We start from the raw sequence: 15,278 nt of genomic DNA, 5'->3' as shown, positions 1-15,278 counted from the left end.
TGACTTGAACTTTTAATTGCTGAGGGCATGTGGGGGTCTATGGGAAGACTCTTTTTCTCATTTTGTCTACAATTGTCTGTTTCGGCCCGAATAGGCTACTGGGGTCATTTACGCAGAAACTGATTTTCAAATTCAGCATGTAGGGGTGGTGATCGCATAGTGGTCAAACACAGCTAAATGCGTATATATATATATATATATATCAGCAATCGAAATGAAATCAGTTTTGTTCATAAACATTTTAATAAATATCATTGTTCAATACATATATTAGCCACATAAAGAAACTGTGCATTGTCAAAATATTATCCCAGTTGATAAGTACGATAACAATGTCAAAGGTACATATAAACTTTAATGGAGGGATCATGAGACCATAACAAGTCGGGGAATTTCAATTGAAAAGTCAATCACAATGACGTCACGAGTCCACAAGCGAGACAGGGGTCAAACGACCATGTCACAAGCTCAATAACGGGTATGCACACCATCGGCATTGAGAACAGCAGTGCATAGACGACGCATAGAGCCTATCAAACGTGCTAGGAAGGCCTGTGGGGTGTCACGCCAGATTCTCTCAAGTTCTGTTGCAAGGTCAAGGACGTTATCTGGCGGATGAGGAAGACGGCGTAGACGTCGATCCATCTCGTCCCAAACATGCTCTATCGGGGAGAGATCCGGTGAATCAAGGCAGTAAGTCAATGTTGTGGTGTTGCAATAAATCCATAGCAACCCTTGCAGTATGAGGGCGGGCATTGTCCTGTTGGAATGTTAATCCAGGGCCATGACGTTGCAGAAAAGGAAATGCCACAGGTCGAAGAATCTGATCCCTGTAGCCCACAGCAGTTAAGTTGCCCTGAACAATCACCAAAGGAGTTCTTTGGCGTGCTGTTATTCCACCCGAAATCATCACGGAACCACCACCAAAGCGATTCCTCTCCAAGACACAGGCCTGTGCATAACGTTCTCCTACGCGTCTTATAGGCACGTTGACGTCCATCACTATGGGAAATGTTAAACCTGGACTCATCTGTAAAAACAACATTTCTCCACCAAAACAAGGATCTGCGGACATGATTTCGGCACAACATTCGGCGAGCTTGTCGATGACGTTGTGTCAGGATAGGCCGTATGGTGGGACGTCGTGGTCTGATCCCGTGATGACGTAAACGTTGTCGAACTGTGTTGGGGTGGATACGGCGAAGTCCTGGGATGGTTCGGGCAGTCATCACTGCAGTCTGAAACCTGTGGCGAAGATGGGTCACCCTTATCCATATGTCCTGTCTTGGCGTTGTTACACGTGGACGTCCAGAACATAGCCGATCGATGACGTCATTTGTGTTCTGGTAGCGTCTCACCAGTGCAGAAATGGTGTTCCGGTGGCAGTGGAAATGTGCAGCCACTTGTCGTTGAGACATTCCCCCACGGACCATCCCAATGGCCTCATGACGTTGTGCAGACGTGAGCCTTGGCATGCTATGCGTTTCAATAGCCGTTTAATTTTTGAACGATCGCAAGGCAGGGGTTGAGCTTTCCAAAGTGACAGTATTGTGTGGCATTCATTTGCTCTGTTTCTCTTTCCCGGAATGCACGTGCAACAACGTATTGCACGTCTCAAGGACGAACCCACTGACGTCACGGAACGTGGCACGTGCATGCATGTTGGATACATGTCACTAATCTCTGAGTTTAAATCCTTATGTGTCTACACAGGTTTGATAAATTTAGATTTTAAATTTTTGTATGCACAGTTTCTTTATGTGCCTAGTATATTTTACTATTAATATAATTTGACAAAGTGGTTGTAGTTTCTGTGGAACTATTATTGTATTTATATATTTCTTCCGTATACACTGAAGTTGTGGTTGCATTTAGGTGTAAATATGACCCACTTATTTAGTCATGAAGATCGCAAAGTTGTAAGTACTACATGTATCATCGTATGTTGTATAACTGTTCCAGATGTGACTCATAATCCTCACTTGGTGGTACGTTTATATGTACCCAACCTACTGTTTTATTAATTAAGAAAACTTGGACTCACCCCTGAAATCCCACTCTTCTCAGTTCCATTACAAATATGGATCCCTTGGGCCAGATGAGTAGACTTATCTGGTCAAACCATATTCTCTTAATCAACCGCGTGTTGACGACGTCGACGTCGTCGTATACATCTGCAACACTGCATGTTTACAATAGTGCACGCTTCCACCAAGTCATTAGCTCTGAATTCATGCTGTTGTTTAAACAACCAACACATACCTTCTAATCAAATATCACAATCCCATTTGTTATGCAACTTTAACGATATCTCGTATTTGTTTAGTCGATAATCGACCACATCAAGTCAGTTAGTCTGTCATACCAACCAAGAAAGCCCATACCTAGAAAATGTGGCAAGTCTAGATTTCCACAGTTTCTGAAAATGAAGAAATTCTCTGGGCTCCTTTTTATTCTGTTTATAATTGTAATTTAAGAACTTTTATTTTCTGTAAAATATGTTAATTTCAGAGTCTAGCTGTCAGTCTTCAAGTCAGTAAACTGCTTCACAAATGTGATATGCTTGTTATAAATTTATCAGAATGTTTGAGAGCTGTAACAAACGGAAGAAATAAGTTCAGATTCATTAGCGCTTGTAAGAACATGCGTGAACATGCAATGAGGCTGTACTTACTTGATTATTTCATTTTCCGATTTTGTTTTCAATTTTCAGGTTCAGAATTGCCAGCCTTGGACCAAAGGAGTGTCATAGAATGCACGTGTATAACTAATTCGAAATTAGTTTCTCGGACTCAGTACATTGAATGGTTTGAAGTCTTGATGAAAACCGGATGATCAAAACACAGTAATATCTTCCGATGTCGTCGTAGAAGAAGGTCCCGAACCTGATACAGAGTACTGGACAGTGATCGAACGCTTAAAGGTCATGTAACAGCATTTATGTTGTTACCTGTTTTGACATAGCCGGGTTTAATTTTTTCTCCAATATTCAGTTTGTCAAATTCAACTTTTCCGATATTAGAGTGAAATTCATGATTAGCCATGTGGCTGGGGGATTGTTTTGTGAGATGTTGTGGAGCCTTGAATGGCATCCCAGCTCGGATCCTTTGCATTCTGCTTCTACTCACACAAGGAGGGATTCTGGATTATTTCCTGGCCAAACATCAGACCCAAGCCAGCTGGGCATGGATAGCGTTCGACCTTGTCAACGTCGGCCTCTTCATCGCCTCCTTCGTCATATCACGACGACACCTTGCACTACAGAAAGCCGGTGACGAGCAAAGTAAAGCGGTCACAATTGGTTGGTTGGCATGGCTTGTGTACTCGGTAAGCCTAGTAGCAAGGATGGCCATAGCTTTCAACAAATTCTCCTTTAAGTTAAGCGAAGACACATTCTTTGGCCCCAATACATTAAAGACGTCCCTAGCCTTGGCATCGTGTGTATTCGTCTTGCTGTTGACGTCTCACCATGACGCTCCTCCTGCTAGCGAACGCAGGCGATTGATTGAAGAACTAACTGGAACCGTTGTCTTCGACGTCTTGGACACCGTGGATGTCTTAGAGGTGATGTTCGACAAGTCATCAAGGGACATGTTCCTCCCGGGACTTCAGGAAGCTGTTTTAGTGGTGGCAGGTCTCAATCTCATTATTCCAACAGTGCCCCTGATCACACTCAGCCTCACCAACTTTGGGCACAAGAAGATGCCGAAACGTCTTGTGGCGCTACACAAGCTGCTTGTAGTGCTGGTGGTAAATGTTCCCAATCTGATTGTTCGGTTAGTTCTCTGGCATGGCTTCAGTGTTGGAATCTCCCCCTTTATGCTCAAAAACCTCATCCTCATCTGCATTGTCATGTTCGAGTTTTACGAGCACAAGAAGATGAAATATGATGAACACGCCGAGGCGATTGAAATGAGAAAGAAAGATTTGCTGCTCACTGCCAATCCAGCTGCGGTCAATGGACAAAGTGATATAACAGAATTCTCGATGCAAGAACGAATATAAATCTAATATGGCATAACACATGACTGTATGAAATCGACGTGAAGAATCCTTTCCAATACCAGTGCCATTATGTCCTTCGTACATCGAATGACACAAGACGCTGGCAGCCACAATCGTGAACATCTCGTGCTAGTCCGTGTCAAGCCGAATGTAGGTTACGGAACAAGGCGAGTAGTGACGAATGTCACAGTCAGTCAAGTATTAGTGATGTAATCTGCTTGTCATATGACTTAGTGGCTATAGGGGTCCAGGGTTTTTTATCGCAACAGTATTTAGATATAACTGACCATGTATAGATTTAGGTTTTATATTTGTTTTCAGAGGTAGATTTACAATGGCTTCGATCTTTACGCATTTCCGGTGATTAGTCTGATTTGCATATATGCTTCACAACTATCTGGTGCAATCACTGCATATGTACAGGGTTGTACTTATATGGCAGTGAGAAATATCATACAATTCATAAACCATAAATTCTACATGTTTTGTTTGTTTCATTTATTGGACAAAGTATGACCACCACATTAAACCGTATTACCTTCCACCATTACTTCCGTGTTACACCTGTGCCAATTATAAGATGCTTTTTCATGTGTTTTGTTGTTGTTGTTTCGTGGGTTTGTTTTAGCTTACGAATTGTAGCCCTACAAAAGCAGGCCAACAATCATCCTTTCATTCTTCTTTTTATTATATCACGAAAAGCGTGGAATATATAGTGGAGGACCAATATTTACACTTTCTACAACGTTTACATTTCGAAACAAATTGTATCAATTGTATACATTTAAGAGCAATTGAAAGCATTTTCACTTTCTGAAGTACAATCGCACGAATAGATGTCACGGAAACTAACCGAAGCATTATCTGATTTTTACATGAAATCGATCTGATTTTAACTCGAAAATGGTCTGATCTTCACATAAAACGATCTGATTTCAGCGAGGTAGATCCTGAAGCCTAGTATGAAGAATATTTTTCCGTCACCTTTTCTTGGCCGAGACGTCACGCAGATATTTATGTAACATGCGTATGTTATGTTATGTTATACAGTGGAAACTCGATTTAATTTTAAGTGACTCGTCAAAATTGTTTACTTATCAGGTATTTTACTTATCCAAACTTATCGAAACCTGCAAATGACAACCATTTGCATGTATATGTATACAGCAGAATAACAGACAACATTTGTAAGTAATATGGCATGTCTTATTCCATAAAATGTCATTGAGTTAAGTAATACATTTATAATACAAAGTAATAAAACTGAAACAGAATGAAACAAAATATTTCCAATAGATTTCCAAAATATGTTATATTTAGAAACATGTATATTTCAGATATATTTTTATTCACAAGGAAATAGATTTAGCTTTTGACAATCTATGTATATGTAGAGAGAGGTGTAGACTGAAACTCTGAATAAACTTCAGGTTGTAGTATGGATTGTGTTTATTGTCTTTACGTGACTGCATGTGACGTCTCACTCAACACACACACACACACACACACACACACACACACACACACACACACACACACACACACACACACACACACACACACACACACACACACACACACACACACACACACCACATACACACACACAGAGAAAGAGAAGTACATTCAAACACTTTTCTTGGTGTGACGCGGCACTCGTCAATATTCCAGCTATATGACGGCTGTCTGTATATAAACGAGTCTGGACCAGACAATCTAGTGATCAACATCATGAGCATCTATATACGCAGCTGAGATTCGATGGCATGTGTGAGCGAAGCCAGTTGGCCTAACCATCCACTCCTGTTAGTCACCTGGGTTGCTGAAGACACTTTCGTGTTCTGCGTGTTCAACAAGTGACGGATAGACAGAATGAACAGTCAGACAGGTCACACAATGTCATCATTGCAACCATCTGTTTTATTTCATCACCTTTGGGCGGTGGGGGTAGCCTTGTGGTTCGATACAGGTACAATGTGTGAAACCTATTTCTGGTGTCCACCGCCATGATAATGCTGGGATATTGCTAAAAGCGTATTCACGCACCTGTTAGTCATCATCAGTGAGAATCATGGATTCGAACGCATGTTTAACGCGGAGTTTCATCCAACAAAGTGCAGAGCATAGTCTGCATGACTTTGATTGTACAGTGGGTTATGTTCTTCACGTTTATATCTCGATACGTCAAAATAACTGTTGTACATAATGATGTTGTACATAAATTTCACTTGAAAAATCTCATTTATAGCTTGTCCAGGGAAGGAGACTATTTGTCCAAGCTTACATGAAAAAGGGTAATGTCATTACTATTAAAATCAGTAATGATAAACGGCTTATCACAAGCAGGCTATTCTTGACGTCACAGACGTTACATGTACAGATGGTGTATCCAAAGTATTTGACTTGATGCCCACGAACAACATACGAATGGGTAAGACAAACAAAATATGTATCACAATCATCAAGACGGTGCACGCTGCGTTTAAAAGAAGCAATGATAAGGTACATCGAAATAATACCAAATATAAAAAACCCACAACTGTACAAGAAGAACATCTTACCAACCCAAAGGTGATAAAGATAAATAGGCTTCATATATACCACCAGTGTACATGTGTGTACGGTGTCAAACTTGTACTTTCACATACTAGTATATAGAAACTGTTCCACATTTGGAGGACAAGGATTGCTTGACGAACCGGTGAATATAGACGATAATGTCATACTTCATATATCATTATCTGAATCAAAATTGGGTAATACCTAAATTCTCCCTGAAATAAATAAATAAAGAGTCTAGAAATATATGGCAATTTGGAGCATTGGATATTTTTGTCCATCAGGTGTGTCGGTTTGTTCACGCTACCTGAACAGCACATCACGGAATCAACTATATGGTTTCTAATTCCTTCAATGACACTGGATGTAAGTGCCAATTCGATAAACTGCGCTTTAATTATCCTACAGGCCGGTAGCACTATTTGTGAAAGATCCTGCACTCAAAGAACGTAATAACCCACCACCCACCCCCGAGTCACATACATTACCTCTAATGAAGAACTGTCAATTCGAACTGACGATATCATTACATTTCAAACAAAACAAAGGCGGTATGTTGGATTGATGTCATAAAGTGATTGACTCTTTCCTAAACACACCGCCAATCAATATAAACGTTGCAATAACGCCTGAGTAAGAGCTCTTTTCCTTTTAACGTTTAATCATTTGAGACATTTCCCTCACATCACTTCCTCGTTGACAAATAGATTTGCAGTCAGGTATCACATTACATTATCGATAGACGCTGTAGGACGAGAGAGAGGCGAAATCTCCCAGCTGTAAGCAGCCATAATTGACAGAGTTAACATCAGTAGAAATCGAGCTCAAACCATGCTCTCTCCCTGTTGCAGTGAAAACGATGGTGTTATCTAAAAACGACCGTAGAGCAAGAGCGATGCGATATATTTTACTATAAAGGTACGGTGGAGCCTTACTTTACTTACTCTGTTCATTAATGTTCATTAACTATTATGCACGTGACACACGTAGTAAAGGTGGGTCTCGACAATGATCGGTGACCGTCAGAATGGAGCTAGTATACGAAAACGAACAATCCTGTATAACAACACGAGTTGTCCCTCGGCGGTCTTCTGAACAGCTTATGGAAGAGTTTGGTTCCTGACCTTGCAGTTGTGTGATATGTGATCCGTATCAGTTTTTGGGAAGCATTCCTGCTGTGTCACCTATCCAATGTTATGAATACACAATGCCATTTAGAAAGTGGTCAAATGGTGACAGTTCACAGTTTATGACTAAATATTATATATTTGTATATATTTCTGTGTCTGTATAGTTTGTATATACTTGCTACACATTTCACTTTCATTGTCCTTTCTTTTTGATTGGTGCTGTCATATATGGAATAATTGTACGATTAAACAGGCGATTTTACTGGACAATTTACATTTAGACGCCTTAAGAACTATAAGCGGTGCGGTTCGTGGCACCAGTCACGATAAAATATACAGGGAAACTAATTATAGCACACTGAAAGAAAGACGACATCGCTCTAAACTCATAACTTTCTATAAAATGTATCATCGTCTGACTCCTGATTATCTGAACGATCTTAGCTTGTACCAGGTAGAGTATTTCAACAAAGTAACTATAATCTTAGAGATAGTACTTCCATTCAAACGATTAATTGTAGAACGCAAAGATATTCTCAATCATTTCTACCGAGCGCGATTATGTCGTGGAATTTATTGCTCGATGAAGCTGTTAACGCTAATTCCCTGAATCAATTTAAAACCATGATAACACAACAGAAACTCACAACTACTTTGATTTGAATTTTGGAACTAGATTTTGTCAAATCATTCATTGTCGCCTCAAACTCGGCTGTAGTGATCTAAACGCAGACATATATAATCGACATATATCGGACACACGCAGGTGCTCATGTGGTTATTATAACGAAGACGTTATTCACTACCTTTTTACATGTCGGAACTATCAAAATTTAAGAACAAGTGTGCATTTTTATATTCAAGGATACGATGTTACGATTACTGTATACGTTAACGGCGCATTGAATAACTCAACTAATAGTGATATTTTTAACTCATTACACTAGTTCATTGGTAAAAGTAACCACTTCCAGTGATTATCGATCCCCTCAACATATATATTCAGTGTAAGACAAATTTTTTATAACGTGATTTTCTGCGGCAGCCCATTTCGTTGCTAGGCATAACCAACACGACAACGAACATATTTGTTACTCAATCATATATCTGTTATTGTATTTTTCTTTTGTTGTCAAATTATTTCATTTATGTATCCAGCTATTTGAACAATGTACTGGAGCGGCGGTTATATATGCCAATAGGCTTGTTCGCCTATCCAGGTTTCTGCTTTGGCGAAATATAAATATGTTTAAACCACGTTCATTATTGAGAGTTTCTAATATTGAAATAGCACTTTAGTTATCCTTCATGTCATGGGTCAAGCTGATGTAACGCACTTTGTACAGATAATTAACATCAACCATATACTTCAAACTCAAGCTATTGTTTCATGCACCAGTAAATTACTTAATGACCATTGTATAGGCAGCCAGACTGTAATAACACAATTACCATTGTGTCACGGTTTTATGACACCAGCTCTTAAAACTAATATGACATCCGGACTAGAGCTGTAAAAACAAAGTGAAATAAACTAAGTAATAATAAATTAAAAGTAGTTAAGCGGATCTAATAATCGTGTCACGTGTCTACCCCTCCAAAAACTCATTTCGGTTTGTCCAAACAGTTACAGTTGGTAACAATACCTCTTCTAAGACAAAGTATATGTTTTGGCCAATTCCAGCATTGATCATTGATGTTTCGACTTTAGTTAGACTATAAAAAGAGGTCAGTGAATTCCTATCAACTCACTTGACCTCACAATAAATATCGGAACATTTCTTTGACAGATCATTTGACTGACGGAATTCTCCATTCTATTTTAGGTAAGCTCTCTTGTACAACTCTATTCATTATACCAGATAATGTCATGACTGAAGTGTATTATATATGAATCGAAATCGGCAATATCATGCATACAGTGTAATTGCATGCACATTGTCATGCATAATATATATAGGATATTTACATAGCGCACATATCCACGCAACTAGTGCATGCTCAAGGCGCTGGTATTTTTTCCCTCGATCACTGGATGTCAATCTCAATGGCACATCGTATTATCAATCTCAACTCCCTGAGGAGTATACAACTCTTGCTGCTACTAGGCGCACCGAGTTATTGTGTCTTTCTCATCCCAACGAGGTATCTATTCACAACTGGGTGGACTGGGACACATAGTCACAGTATTTTGTCCAAGTTCACTGCACGTTGCTGTACCCACAACTAGGTGTTTGCACGTTTTCATGTGGCCACCATCTGGTCATCTAACAACGGATTTGTGGATTCTTTAATTGCACAGGGTTGTGTACTGTACACTAGGGGTTGTGACAACACGGAAAGAGTCTGCACACAAAGTTGACTCCAAGGTTTTTTATACCCGGTCACAGATGGGCTCGATCCCGGCACCTCAACCTCGCTAGATCAGTAGCTTGGCGTTATCTCAGTCGTTGTTGAATATGTAAGTGAATTAGATGTGCTGTCATGGTTAGTTGTGCCTATATTGGACCCATGCATGGACACATTAAATGTACAGTACATCATTAATATGCTGATAGTGAACTAATATATATAATTGGTTCAATGGCAAATATCGTTTAATCGATATATATTACGACAGCTGAGATGAGCAAATATAATCTATATATGATTTATATAAGAACTGCTGGGGTATAATTGCGATATGTGTTAAAATGATTATTATGCGATGTTAGGTTGAAAGAAGAAATATGATTATTGCTGTGCTTACAAGCTCTACCGTTTGAGATGCTGATTCCATATCGACATATGTACATAAGCTTATTGTTTGAAGATCTTTTATGAATAGGTATGCATGTATAACACACTTGATCCCACAATAGATATTTAAACATCTCTGTGAATGATCATTGACTTACGGAATTCTCCCTTCTATTTTAAGGATTATAACTTGTTATCCCATAACAAGCCGGGTAACAAATGTGACAAATGTTATATTTGGAGTACACTTTCTTTGAGTGGCATGTTTAGAATCAGATAAGGACAAACTTTATGGATGAACAACTTCTTTATTCGCATCATACGAAGGAAGAAGTTGTTCATCCATTATGTTTGTCCTTATCTACACTTTCTCGGTAAGACCGCCTCCGTGGTGTAGTGGTTAGAGCGTCCGCCCGGAGAGCGGAAGGTCGCGGGTTCGATCCCCGACCGCGTCAAACCAAAATACGTTAAAATATGATACTTGTTGGTCCCTACCTGGCGCTCAGCATTAATGGGTACAACAAAGACTGGTCGGCTCGGAGTCAGTATAATGTGTCTGAGTGGGGTATTCATGCTTCACTGCGGCATGGTATCTCAGTGGGCTAGAACTATAAAACCCGCTTGAGTCTGGACTAATACAAGCAGCCGCACATAAACATACACACGCACGCACGTCATCATATGAGCGAAATATTCTCAAGCACGACGTTAAACCCAATTTCACCTCACCTCACCTCACTTTCTCGGTACAGCACATATTCTAGTACTGTTGTTAGGCTGAGTTCCATCCGGGTTTCGGACCCTCACACTCAGAATCAGGCACCTGATCGCCAGCACACAAAGTCAGCGATCTAACCCACTCAGCCACAGGGCGTTAAATCGCTGACTTGAACTTTTTAATTGCTGAGGGCATGTGGGGATCTATGAGAAGAATCTTTTTCTCATTTTGTCTACAATTGTCTGTTTCGGCCCGAATAGGCTACTGGGGTCATTTACGTCGAAACTGTCACGCCGATGTCACGCCAGATTATCTCAAGTTCTGTTGCAAGGTCAAGGACGTTATCTGGCGGATGAGGAAGACGGCGTAGATGTCGATCCATCTCGTCCCAAACATGCTCTATCGGGGAGAGATCCGGTGAATTTGCAGGCCAAAGCAGTTAGTCAACGTTGTGGTGTTGCAAGAAATCCATAGCAACCCTTGCCGTATGAGGGCGGGCATTGTCCTGTTGGAATGTTAACCCAGGGCCATGACGTTGCAGAAAAGGAATTGCCACAGGTCGAAGAATCTGATCCCTGTAGCCCACAGCAGTTAAGTTGCCCTGAACAATCACCAAAGGAGTTCTTTGGCGTGCTGTTATTCCACCCCAAATCATCAAGGAACCACCACCAAAGCGATTCCTCTCCAAGACACAGGCCTGTGCATAACGTTCTCCCACGCGTCTATAGGCACGTTGACGTCCATCACTATGGGAAATGTTAAACCTGGACTCATCTGTAAAAACAACATTTCTCCACCAAAGCAAGGATCTGCGGACATGATTTCGGCACAACATTCGGCGAGCTTGTCGATGACGTTGTGTCAGGATAGGCCGTATGGCGGGACGTCGTGGTCTGATCCCGTGATGACGTAAACGTTGTCGAACTGTGTTGGGGTGGATACGGCGAAGTCCTGGGATGGTTCGGACAGTCATCACTGCAGTCTGAAACCTGTTGCGAAGATGGGTCACCCTTATCCATATGTCCTGTCTTGGCGTTGTTACACGTGGACGTCCAGAACGTAGCCGATCGATGACGTCATTTGTGTTCTGGTAGCGTCTCACCAGTGCAGAAATGGTTTTCCGGTGGCAGTGGAAATATGCAGCCACTTGTCGTTGAGACATACCCCCACGGACCATCCCAATGGCCTCATGACGTTTTGCAGACGTGAGCCTTGGCATGCTATGCGGTTCAATAGACGTTTAATTTTTTGAACGATCGCAAAGCAGGGGTTGAGCTTTCCAAAGTGACAGTATTGTGTGGCATTCATTTGCTCTGTTTCTCTTTCCTGGAATGCACGTGCAACAACGTATTGCACGTTTCAAGGACGAACCCACTGACGTCACGGAACGTGGCACGTGCATGCATGTTGGATACATGTCACTAATCTCTGAGTTTAAATCCTTATGTGTCTACACAGGTTTGATAAATTTAGATTTTAAATTTTTGTATGCACAGTTCCTTTATGTGCCTAGTATATTTTACTATTAATGTAATTTGACAAAGTAGTTGTAGTTTCTGTCGAACTATTATTGTATTTATATATTTCTTCCGTATACACTGAAGTTGTGGTTGCATTTAGGTGTAAATATGACCCACTTATTTATTCATGAAGATCACGAAGTTGTAAGTACTACATGTATCATCGTATGTTGTATAACTGTTCCAGATGTGACTCATAATCCTCACTTGGTGGTACGTTTATATGTACCCAACCTACTGTTTTATTAATAAAGAAAACTTGGACTCACCCCTGAAATCCCACTCTTCTCAGTTCCATTACAAATATGGATCCCTTGGCCAGATGAGTAGACTTATCTGGTCAAACCATATTCTCTTAATCAACCACGTGTTGACGACGTCGACGTCGTCGTATACATCTGCAACACTGCATGTTTACAATAGTGCACGCTTCCACCAAGTCATTAGCTCTGAATTCATGCTGTTGTTTAAACAACCAACACATACCTTCTAATCAAATATCACAATCCCATTTGTTATGCAACTTTAACGATATCTCGTATTTGTTTAGTCGATAATCGACCACATCAAGTCAGTTAGTCTGTCATACCAACTAAGAAAGCCCATGCAAGTCTAGAAAATGTGGCAAGTCTAGATTTCCACAGTTTCTGTAAATGAAGAAAGTCTGTGGGCTCCTTTTTATTCTGTTTATAATTGTAATTTAAGAGCTTTTATTTTCTGTAAAATATGTTAATTTCAGAGTCTAGCTGTCAGTCTACAAGTCAGTAAACCGCTTCACAAATGTGATATGCTTGTTATAAATTTATCAGAATGTTTGAGAGCTGTAACAAACGGAAGAAATAAGTTCAGATTCATTAGAGCTTGTAAGAACATGCGTGAACATGCAATGAGGATGTTCTTACTTGATTATTTCATTTCTCTTCATCGCCTCCTTCGTCATATCACGACGACACCTTGCACTACAGAAAGCCGGTGACGAGCAAAGTAAAGCGGTCACAATTGGTTGGTTGGCATGGCTTGTGTACTCGGTAAGCCTAGTAGCAAGGATGGCCATAGCTTTCAACAAATTCTCCTTTAAGTTAAGCGAAGACACATTCTTTGGCCCCAGTACATTAAAGACGTCTCTAGCCTTGGCGTCGTGTGTATTCGTTTTGCTGTTGACGTCTCACCATGACGCTCCTCCTGCTAGCGAACGCAGGCGATTGATTGAAGAACTAACTGGAACCGTTGTCTTCGACGTGTTGGACACTGTGGATGTCTTAGAGGTGATGTTCGACAAGTCATCAAGGGACATGTTCCTCCCAGGACTTCAGGAAGCTGTTTTAGTGGTGGCGGGTCTCAATCTCATTATTCCAACAGTGCCCTTGATCACGCTCAGCCTCACCAACTTTGGATACAAGAAGATGCCGAAACGTCTTGTAGCGCTACATAAGTTACTTGTGGTGCTGGTGGTGAATGTTCCCAATCTGCTTGTTCGGTTAGTTCTCTGGCATGGCTTCAGTGTAGGAATCTCCCCCTTTATGCTCAAAAACCTCATCCTCATATGCATTGTCATGTTCGAGTTTTACGAGCACAAGAAGATGAAATATGACGAACACGCTGGAGCGATTGAAATGAGAAAGAAAGATTCGCTGCTCACTGCCAATCCTTCTGCGGTCAATGGACAAAGTGATATAACAGAATTCTCGATGCAAGAACGAATATAAATCTAATATGGCATAACACATGAATGTACGAAGTCGCCGTGAAGAATCCTATCCAATACCAGTGCCATTATGTATTTCGTACACCGAATGACACAAGACTCTGGCAGCCACATTCGTGAACATCTCGTGCTAGTCCGTGTCAAGCCGAATGTAGGTTACGGAACAAGGCGAGTAGTGACGAATGTCACAGTCAGTCAAGTATTAGTGATGTAATCTGCTTGTCATATGACTTAGTAACTATTTCTAGGGGTCCAGGGTATTTATCGCAACAGTATTTAGATATAACTTACCATGTATAGATTTAGGTTTTATATTTGTTTTCAGAGGTAGATTTACAATGGCTTCGATCTTTACGCATTTCCGGTGATTAGTCTGATTTGCATATCTGCTTCACAACAATCTGGTGCAATCACTGCATATGTACAAGTGTACTTTTATGGCAGTTAGAAATATCATACAATTCATAAACCATACATTCTACATGTTTTGTTTGTTTCATTTATGGGACAAAGTATGACCACCACATTAAACCGTATTACCTTCCACCATTACTTCCGTGTTACACGTGTGCCAATTATAAGATGCTCTTTCATGCGTTTTGTTGTTGTTGTTTTGTGGGTTTGTTTTAGCTTAAGAATTGTAGCCCTACAAAAGCAGGCCAACAATCATCCTTTCATTCTTCTTTTTATTATATCACGAAAAGCGTGGAATATATAGTGGAGGGCCAATATTTACACTTTCTACAACGTTTACATTTCGAAACAAATTGTATCAATTGTATACATTTAAGAGCAATTGAAAGCATTTTCACTTTCTGAAGTACAGTCGCATGAATGGATGTCACGGAAACTAACCAAAGCATTATCTGATTTTTACATGAAATCGATCTGAAACTCGAAAA

The 15,278-nt window shown here is 40.5% G+C and overlaps 1 protein-coding gene across 1 annotated transcript; it reads left to right on the top strand.

Moving 5' to 3' along the window:
* Positions 1 to 3,014: 3,014 nt before the first annotated feature.
* LOC124254698 lies at positions 3,015 to 14,377 on the top strand. Its single transcript, XM_046688544.1, has 3 exons — positions 3,015 to 3,989; positions 6,849 to 6,856; positions 13,563 to 14,377. Exons 1-3 carry the CDS (start codon positions 3,043 to 3,045, stop codon positions 14,375 to 14,377), a joined length of 1,770 nt encoding a protein of 589 aa, XP_046544500.1. The 5' UTR covers positions 3,015 to 3,042.
* Positions 14,378 to 15,278: the final 901 nt, after the last annotated feature.

Source organism: Haliotis rubra, unplaced genomic scaffold (assembly GCF_003918875.1).
Source record: "Haliotis rubra isolate DU_JTF1 unplaced genomic scaffold, ASM391887v1 Scf58, whole genome shotgun sequence".
Lineage (NCBI taxonomy): Eukaryota > Metazoa > Mollusca > Gastropoda > Lepetellida > Haliotidae > Haliotis > Haliotis rubra.
The sequence above is the reverse complement of the archived record's forward strand: the minus strand, read 5'-3'. Positions and strand labels throughout refer to the sequence as shown.